The sequence below is a fragment of the Oratosquilla oratoria genome, chromosome 27 (assembly GCF_046742065.1).
Source record: "Oratosquilla oratoria isolate Oo_2021 chromosome 27, ASM4674206v1, whole genome shotgun sequence".
NCBI classification, from domain to species: Eukaryota; Metazoa; Arthropoda; class Malacostraca; order Stomatopoda; family Squillidae; genus Oratosquilla; species Oratosquilla oratoria.
In genome coordinates, this window is record NC_134803.1 from 19,815,175 (window position 1) to 19,825,174 (window position 10,000).

At 44.7% G+C, this 10,000-nt stretch overlaps 1 protein-coding gene across 1 annotated transcript in view; it reads left to right on the plus strand.

Moving 5' to 3' along the window:
• The window catches only part of LOC143039764 (uncharacterized), a 353,768-nt gene that overhangs the window by 92,543 nt on the left and 251,225 nt on the right, over positions 1 to 10,000 (plus strand). Inside the window, exon 5 of the mRNA XM_076210007.1 lies at positions 3,803 to 3,930. Within this exon, the coding sequence (XP_076066122.1) occupies positions 3,803 to 3,930 (128 nt within the window). The remainder of the gene's footprint in view (positions 1 to 3,802; positions 3,931 to 10,000) is intronic.

Consider the following 10,000-nt stretch of genomic DNA (forward strand, 5'->3'; position numbering starts at 1 on the left):
GTTTCTTGTGTGTTATTTACAAATGTGCTACTACATTTCTGTTTAGAAATATATATATATATATATATATATATATATAGAGAGAGAGAGAAAGAGAGAGGGAGAGAGAGAGAGATGACAGAATTGAATAGACACCAAGAAAAATGTATTTTGCTCTTATCTAATGCTTAATGTTATTCAAATTTACCTACTATATTATATTTACCTAGATTTATGCTTCAGATTACATACAAGATTAATCAAGCATGCCACGAACCAAAGGAGCGGTAAACCTATCTGAATTTTAGCGAGGTGGTATTGTGAGTCAATATGAAGGTGGACTTAGTCAACGCAAAATATCTGAAAATCTGTCAGTACCCCTTTCTACTGTTAATAGAGTGATCTCAGAAAGAACCTTGCGTCTTGTCGAAGAGGATCTACGTTGCAAGGCCACTGACATAGCAGCACAAGCTGATGTCAGTTCCAGAACAGCTGTCAGGTATCTCCACAAGTTGGGTTACTATGGCAGAGCTGCAAGAGGGAAATCACTTCTTCGTCCAGCCAATATCAAGCGCAGAAAGTATTGGGCTGTTGAGATGGTGGAGAGACCTGTGGCCTTTTGGAGCAACGTTATTTTCTCTGATGAGTCACGATTCGCATTATTTTCTGACAGTGGAAGAGTGTAGGTCTGGAGACTCTGTAGTCAAGTGTTTGACCTCAAAAGACTGCAGTCAACAGTGAAACATGGGCGCATTTCAATAATGGTGTGGGGTCCAATTTGGAGTGATGGTTGATCAGAGCTTGTTGAGTGTCAAGGAAACATTAATTCAGGCAAATATGTTTCTATATTAAAGGAAGGACTCATTCCAATATTCTCCAGTGGTAGAATGAGTATGGAAGATGGAGGTCCTTGTCACACTGCTCAAGCAACATAAAATTGGTTGAGCCAAAATGGGATCAGGAAACTTCTATGGCCGAGTCAGTCCCCTGATATGAACCCTATTGAACACCTCTGTGCCATATTAGACCGACAACTTTGCAAAAAGAATAGGAAGCCATCTCTTAGGATAACTAATGGAAACATGGTAAGAAACCCCTTAAGATGATATTCGTGAACTAATCACTAGCATTCCTAGAAGGGTCCTTGCATTGAAAAAAGCAAAGGGGATGTCAACCAAGTATTAGTTATTCACATTGTGACCATTCATAAGCACTTTAATTATATCAATTGCTTGTTTAATAGATTAAACGATTTCTCCTGGTGTCTATTCAATTATGTGATGTCTGTATATGTATATATATATATGTATATATATATATATACATATATATATATACATATATATATACATATATATACACACACACACACACACACATATATATATATATATATATATATATATATATATATATACATATATATATATATATATATATGTATATATATGCACACACACACACACACACACACACACACACACACATATATATATATTTATATATATATATGAGTATTAGGGTGGTAAGGTCAGCACAGAAAATTGTTGGAGTTCTATTTCTTGACGTTTCATTCTTACCAGGATTTCTTTAAAATACTCTGAAGAAATTCTGGTAAGAACGAAACGTCAGGAAATAAAACTTCAACAATTTTGCGTTTACCTTACCACCCTAACAGTCATCTGTCTTACATACAACATACATAATTATTTATACATATGCTTTTATACATTTATCCCCCTAAAGTCAATACGGAAAAATAGTAATACTCCCAAATGGATGACGGACAGATTGAAACATGAGATCGGAATGAAAAGAGGACTTTACGTAAAAATGAAAAACGGGGAATCACACCTTAGATCAAGATATAACGAAATGGCAAAGCTGGTTAAAAGGAATACACGTTCAGCAAAACGTAATTATGAAATCAAGGTTGCCAGTCAAGCAAAATCCAACCCAAAGGGTTTCTTTCACCTCTATAGAACAAAAAATAAAGAAAGAATAGGACCAATTAAAAACGATGAAAATGTCATGATTGAATCGGAAGAAAAAATGAGAGATGGAGTTTAACAATTATTTTCTATCGGTGTTTACTAATGAGAGGTTAGATAAAGTACCTGACTGCGATCTGATTTTCAGAGGGGATGAAGAAAGTAGTCTATCTAATATCAGCATTACGAGTAGTAAAGTAGAAGTAGTCAAGCAGATTGACAGACTTAAAGCTACAAAATCTCCGGGTCCAGACGAAATTTTTCCAAGCATGCTTAAAGAGTGTAAATTTGAAATCTGCGACAAGTTAACTGAAATATTCAATAAATCGGTAGACACTGGTTTTGTTCCAACTGCTTGGAGGCAGGCAAACGTTGTTCCTGTTTTTAAGAAGGGAGATAGATCGTCTATATGCAACTATAGGCCAATCAGTTTGACATCGGTTATAGGAAAAATGCTTGAATCAATAATAGTAAATAGACTCAGAGAACACATTGAAGGGCATAATTTAATTCGTGTTTCACAGCATGGTTTCTCCAAGGGTAAGTCATGTGTGACTAATCTTCTATCCTTTTACACTAAGATATATAAGGCGTCAGACAACAATGAAAATTACGATGTTATTTACCTTGACTTTAGCAAAGCGTTCGACAAAGTGCCACACCAGAGACTACTAAATAAAATCAAAGCCCATGGCATAGGAGGAAAAGTGTTAGAATGGATTAGAGCTTGGATTAGTAACAGAAAACAGCGGGTCACCATAAATAGAATAAAATCTAGGTGGGGCAATGTTACTAGCGGGGTCCCCCAGGGCTCGGTTTTGGGTCTCTTGTTGTTCATTATGTATATAAACGACTTAGACGAAGGGTTAAATAGTGATGTTAGTAAGTTTGCGGACGACACTAAAATAGGATGCCTAATTAGGTCAGGAGTCGACGCCCAGATTCTGCAGGATGACCTTAATAAGCTGTTAACATGGTCGGTGAAATGGCAAATGAACTTCAATATCTCTAAGTGTAGCGTGTTAAACGTAGGGCTACACAACCCCGAAAATAGATACAACTTAGATAACACGTTTTTATAAAAATCTGAGTGCGAGAGGGACTTGGGTGTTCTGGTGAGTCCGGACCTCAAAATAAAGCTAACAGAGCATTAGGCTTCATTGCTAGGACGGTAACGAATAGAAGTGCAGGGGTAATTATTAAACTCTATCTAGCGATAGTTAGACCCATCCTTGACTATGCGGTACAGTTTTGGTCTCCGTCCTACAGAATGGACGTAAATTTACTAGAATCAGTACAGAGAAGAATGACCAAAATGATACAAGGACTCGGAAATTTGCCTTACGAAGAGAGGCTTAGGCACCTAAACTTACACTCTCTGGAAAGACGCAGAGTGCGGGGTGATCTAATAGAAGTGTTCAAGTGGATCAAAGGCTATAACAAGGGTGATACAAACAAGGTCATCATAATAAAACAACAGGGCAGGACTCGCAGTAATGGGTATAAACTGGACAAATTTAGATTTAAGAAGGAAATAGGCAAGAATTGGTTTACTAATAGGGTGGTCGATGAATGGAATAAACTTAGTAACCATGTAGTAAGCGCTGAAACTATCAGTTGTTTTAAAAAACGATTAGACAACTTTATGGATGGGGATGACAGGTGGTGATGGATACGGAGCTGCCTAGTGTAGGCCTTATGGTCTTTTGCAGTCTCCTTTATTTCTTATGTTCTTGTGTTCTTATCTATTTTCCTTATTTTATCAATTTGTTTATTTGTGTGTTTTTATTGTATATTCATCTATTATTATTATTTATTATTTTTTCATATAGAACCGCAGACGCTGATCTTGGGCGGAAGTGACTCGCACATCAACACAGGGTCTACTATTAACCTGACGTGCCTGGTCCTGTACCACCCGAAGCCTCCCGATTCCATCTCCTGGTATCACTCCGGCCAGGTGAGTAGTCGCGCTCCAATTCCTCATTGTGACGCCTTGCTGCGATGTTCCTGGACTATTCCTCATTCGGTTAACAATAACAGTAAGTGAGAAGTTACTCTCTTTCTCTCACTCTCTCTCTCTCTCTCTCTCTCGCTGAAAAACAAATATGGCGTGTGACCGGTCCTACAGTTTTGAGCTCCGTGCTCTTTGTTAGAATTCCGGCAGTGTTATTGTGTTCCAACCCTTCGTTGTGTGCTGTGAGATATTATAAGACCACCTCTACCATTTTTTGTGATCACGGTGTGTGAATATTAACAGTCTATAGCTGTGAAAACATTATCCCTCCGACCTTCCTGGTCAGGGGCGGCCAAGTCTGCGCATGCGCAGTAAGAGGTTTGTGACGACATGGATGAATCGCTCTCCCCGCATACTGCCTCATAAATCCTGAACTCCTGTGAATAATCTTAACGTGTGGTAATCATGGACTACTCAGGGCCACAGGCTATTGCCATCGTTGAAGCCGATCTCGCTATGAGTGACGATGAAGATCCAATTAACATATGGCCCCCACTTACGACTTACAACCATCACGCTCAAGGAAATTCTCCTGCATCTGGCAACTCTGCACCACAACCATTTACCCCCGCTAAACGCACTCTAAATGAAGTCTCCAATAATAGCAGCCCACCACCTTCTCCTGCTGCTAAATCATCGAAGAAGAATCCAATGACAGAGCCACAAGCTTATGATATCACACCATCTCCCACCCCTACCCCCCCCCCCCAATCTCGTCCTATACTTCGCCGTCACAGGCTCCTGCCTTTGCTCCCAGAGAGAAATATGTCAAATTAACTTTCCCTGACAACTCAAGCTGTGACGTGAAACTTCGGTGGCTCTCCAACGTTGCCAAGTCTTTCCGTCTCGATCGTGAGCTGGCTGAGGTGAAGATGTCAGCTATTACATCTCGTTTCGTCTATGTTTCAAGACAACGACAAGACATCATTAAAAGTATCACGAGTGGGGAAATAATATCTTTACGCCTAGTCATCCAGGACTCCACGGAAAGACCACGTAAATTCCCTACATACCTCCTCACTCGATACCCTGTCAGCATCGATGCCTCTCATGCCAAGGAATATCCAGGGATACATACAGCTCGCAGATTCGTCCAAAATGGGACGCCAATCAACCGACTAGTCATCACGTGGAGCCTACTTGAACCACCGCCGCCTACCTTAGAGCTCTCCTTCCTACCTTTCCTCCCTCCCTGTGAGCTTCGCAAAATGAAAGATGAAATTCCATGGTGCTATAAATGCTGGGGCTTCAAACATATCTCAAGATACTGCTCCGCTCCCGCAAAGTGTGCCTGGTGCTCGGAGAATCATGACACTCGTTCCTGCCCTCACCGCCCACCCACTCCACCCGCCACGTCCGACGACTCCGCATCTACCTCAGAACCTTCCATATCCCCACCACCAGACACATCCCGATGGAAGTGCCCCCGATGCCATAAACCAGGGGTCAACGTTTGGCATGGCTGTACTAAGCGAACACCCACGGCCACTTCCCAAAGACTTGGACCACCACTATCATCACTACCACCACCACTTCCAGCCACCTCTCTCACGACGCCCAGCACCACGGACTCTGCTGAAGTACAAGCTCTTCGCCAAGCTGTTGCATCTCTCGAATCCCGCTGTTCAGCCCTCACGAAGCGATTCGATGCCATAGATGCCCGTATCGAAAGTTTAGTTAACCAACAGGCTACCACAGCAACCACACTTGCCAGTCTAGTTGAATCTCACAAAGTTGTTATCACCTCTGTCACAGCCCTTACAGAGCGACTTGATACAGTTGCCTCCCATCTAGAGAAGCTCTTGTCGCCTTTGAACTCCTCTACCCATGCTCCGCCTGGCAGCGCCCACATTCAAACACCAACCTCATCCGGCTCTCGCAAAGCACATAGTAATAAGATTCTCTGATTTCGTATCGCTTCACGTCATCTCTTGGAATGCTTTCGGAATACACCATAACACGAAACTCAGTGCACTCAAGGCATACGTCCATCACTTTCACCCCCAGATAATATTTATTCAAGAAGTCTTTCCCAGTGGTGCTCAGTCATGCGACACAGCACTTACGTTGTCTGGCTATGTCTCGTACATACATCCAGTCAGGAATGGCCTCATTTCTTACATTCACACCTCTATGCCACACAAGCTCCTTCGATGCTCCAGGTATACTACTATGAGCTTTCAGTTAATTGAAGTCACTGTGGGCAATGGTAAACTTCGACTTTGCAACGTATACTCTGCCCCTGGTGTTATTAATATTGTTGCCCTCCCAGTACCTACAAATCGTGTAATGATTTATATGGGGGATTTCAACGCTCGACATCCTGCTCTTGGTGATGCCTCCCCTGTCCCCAACCGTAGTGGAATCCCTCTACTCAACTACATACACCGGTACCGACTCACACGATGGGAAACTGGTGGAGCCACACATGCACGTGGAGGCACAGTTGACCACATCATCACGTCTGGCCTCGTGCCATCCCGTGTCGCCTGTCAATCAATTCCTTCTCTCTTCTCCGACCATATTGCTCTTAGTTTATACTACTCCATACCATCTCGGATTCCAACTCCTCATCACCGGACCCGTATATCCATTCCTCCTAAATATTGCCCTACGTATATTTCGTACATCTCTAGTCTCCTTCCCACATTTGACTTCCTATCCCCCGACGCACTATACACGTCCTTAGTGAATACCACACACGACTTCTACAACCGCTATGTAACCAAAGCTCACCTACCACGCCGCCCTGTACCTCACTCATGGACGTTGGACCACCGTATTATCCAAGCGGAGAGAGCTACACAGACTACCGGTCATGCTTTTCAGACGCAACCCACACCTGATTCTTTACATCAGTACCAAATAGCACGGGATAATATGGTCGCCCTCCAGAACTGTGCCTACACAGAGTCTTGGCAGAAATACACTGATTCCATAAATCACCAGACTAGTATCGCGACCATGTGGCGCCTTGTAAAAAGGGTCGTTAAGAAGCAACCTCCCAGCGCCCTCCATCACAGTCCAGACGCCTACGCCCAGGACCTCATTACTTTATGGTCGTCACAGTCACAGACTAACAATCTTCCTACGCATATCCAAGAGGCACTCTCCACTCGTCGCAACACCCGTAATCTCCACCTAATGGCTGCACTTCTCCACCCAGATGAAGAAGACGACGTCCCGATTACGGAGAATTAATTACGACTAGCCATGACTAATACAAAAACTTCTGCCCCCGGGGATGACGGCATTACATACCAAGTGCTCCGACTCCTACTGGAAGTTCCTGGCAACCCCCTCCTTCCCCTCTTCAACCTCTGCCTCCTTCGTGGACATGTACCTGCAGCCTGGACTTTAAGCACGATTGTTCCGATACCGAAACCAGGTACTGATAAATTCAGGCCCATTTCCCTAACTTCATGCTTCAGCAAGGTGCTTGAACGTATCATCCTTGCCCGGCTCATGAATCGTCTACAAGGTCAACTCTCCCCGCAGCTGTATGGTTTCCTCCCACGACGAAGTACGCACCACTGCCTTACTGAGCTCTACACCCGCCTCTCTCCCACCAGCGTAGTTGCCTTCCTGGACCTCAAAAGTGCTTTCGATGTAGCCAACCATGAAATAATTCTTGACCAGCTGGTTACCTTCGGAGTGCAAGGAAGCCTCCTTCGATGGATTCGAGGTTATCTGAGTAACAGGAAGTCACGTGTTCTCTTTCGAGGTGTGTGCAGTTCCTACGAGCAGCTCGAACTCGGTACCCCGCAAGGTGGCGTACTAAGTCCATTTCTTTTTAACGTCTTGATGCACCGCTTACTCTCACTTCTTCCTAACGTTCCCGGTACAACCCTTCTCTGCTACGCGGACGACATCTGCATCCATTCCAACTCGCCCACTGACCTCCAATTCGTCCTCAATGGCTTCTACACGTCAACTACCGCTTGTGGTCTCATCATTTCCCCTGAGAAGAGCAGAATATTTTCATCTCGTACTCTCCAAGCACTACCGACGTTCAACATGGGAGGTGATGCTCTCCCTCATTGCACACAGTACACATACCTTGGAGTACCAGCCCGGATCACTCCAGCCATACCGACTCGACAACGTATCCATCCCCTTGTTAATGATCTCCTTGATCGTCTGCAGGCCCGTTTTACCCCTATCAAGTGGCTTGCCACAAATTCCACCGGCGTCTCATTACCAATGGTCAGACCTCTATACACCACATTTCTTCGATCACTCGTTGACTACTTATCACCTGCCCTTTGTCAACTTCCCAGGAGAGCTTTGGAACCTCTCGAAAAATTCCAAAATAGAATAATGAGATTTATCTTAGGTTGCCCTCCTTCGACTCGCATCGTTAACATGCAAAGTGAACTTGGTCTACCCTCGCTCGTAGAGAGAATATATGCTAACATGGCCATTCTCTCTGTAAAATGCCTCCGATCGCCCTATCTGTCCCCAAAATTTACTGCTACCATCAGAGCGTCGCTCGAACCTGACAGTGCACCCCGCCTCCCACTTCGACCAGGAGGCCGCAACCTCGTCACTACAGTGTGCAACACACTCAGAAACCTTGACCTCCACGTCCCTGAAGAAACGGTTGAACCCGACTTGCCCCCGTGGCGAATCTCCCTCCCTAACGTCACCTTCACACCAACCTCCAAAGATGACCTTCCTACACTTCAAAAGCAACTAGCACTAGAGACCATCGACAGCGAATCCTCAAAGATCCCCGCAGCGCATGTCATCTACGTGTATGGCTCAGTACAGGCTGATGGAAGAGCAGCGTGTGCCATGTACTCACCCACCTTACAGCCACCTGTGGTGGAAGCTGGATGGATTGGCCGCAGGTTACCTGTCACATCAAGCTCCACGTTTTGTGAGCTACACGGAATCCTCGACGCAGTAACATATCTTGTAGACTGCAACGTAAATGGTGTGATCGTTTGTGACTCCCAACCAGCTCTACACGCCCTCTCCTCACCCAGACCCAACTACTATCGTGTTGTACAGGCCATACTGACCCAACTCGCCGTTGTTCATGAAGCATCTATGGCCGTATCTTTCATATGGGTGCCATCACACGTCGACCTTGCTGGCAATGACACGGTGGACCATCTTGCCAAAGCAGCTTGTGCCTTCGTCTTAGACAACGAACGCGTAGTACCCTCTCTCACATGCCTCAAAAACAGAATACACGCAGCCACTCACACCATAACAACACGCCGAAGGGATGCGGAACGAGCCACCAGTGTCTCCATTCAACACCACGACCACTTCCTACCCAGCCGCCACAAGTATCGCCGACGCAGACCCATGGTACGGAGACACAATGTTATCATTGCTCGGCTCAGACTCGGATATCGACCTGTGTGGCAAATATCCCAGGCGGAAGATATGCCACATTACTCATCATGCAGGCTGTGTAACCGCCCTAACGCCAACACTCTTGAACATTACTGTCTCCAATGCCCCATTGTGACAGACAGTATTCCACAGAGACAAGACGTGATAACTGTATGTAAATATTTACTTAGTGACGACAACTTAGATACACTCCTAGCTCGCCACCCCCATTTTGGGGGATTTTGATTGTTAAATCCAACCATACCTCCTTTTGTATCTCTTTACATAATACTATGACTAATATACTATTGTTTGTCGCCCTCAGAAGCAATAAATTTATTAAACGGTGGACCATCTTACCAAGGCAGCCTATACCTACGTCATGGACGTCACGCGCAATGCTCACCCTATTATACCTTAAAACAAGATACGAGTACACGCAGCCACTCATGCCATGTCAACACACCGAAAGATGCGGAACGGTCTACCGATATTCCCATACGACCACCTCCTACCCAACCGCCACAAGTAACGCCGACGCAAGACCATGGTACGAAGGCACAATAATGTCAGTGGCTCGGACTTGAGAGTCGACCTGTGTGACGGGGCTCCCAGACGGATGATATGCCACGGTGATCACCGTGCGGGCTGTGTAACCGTCCTA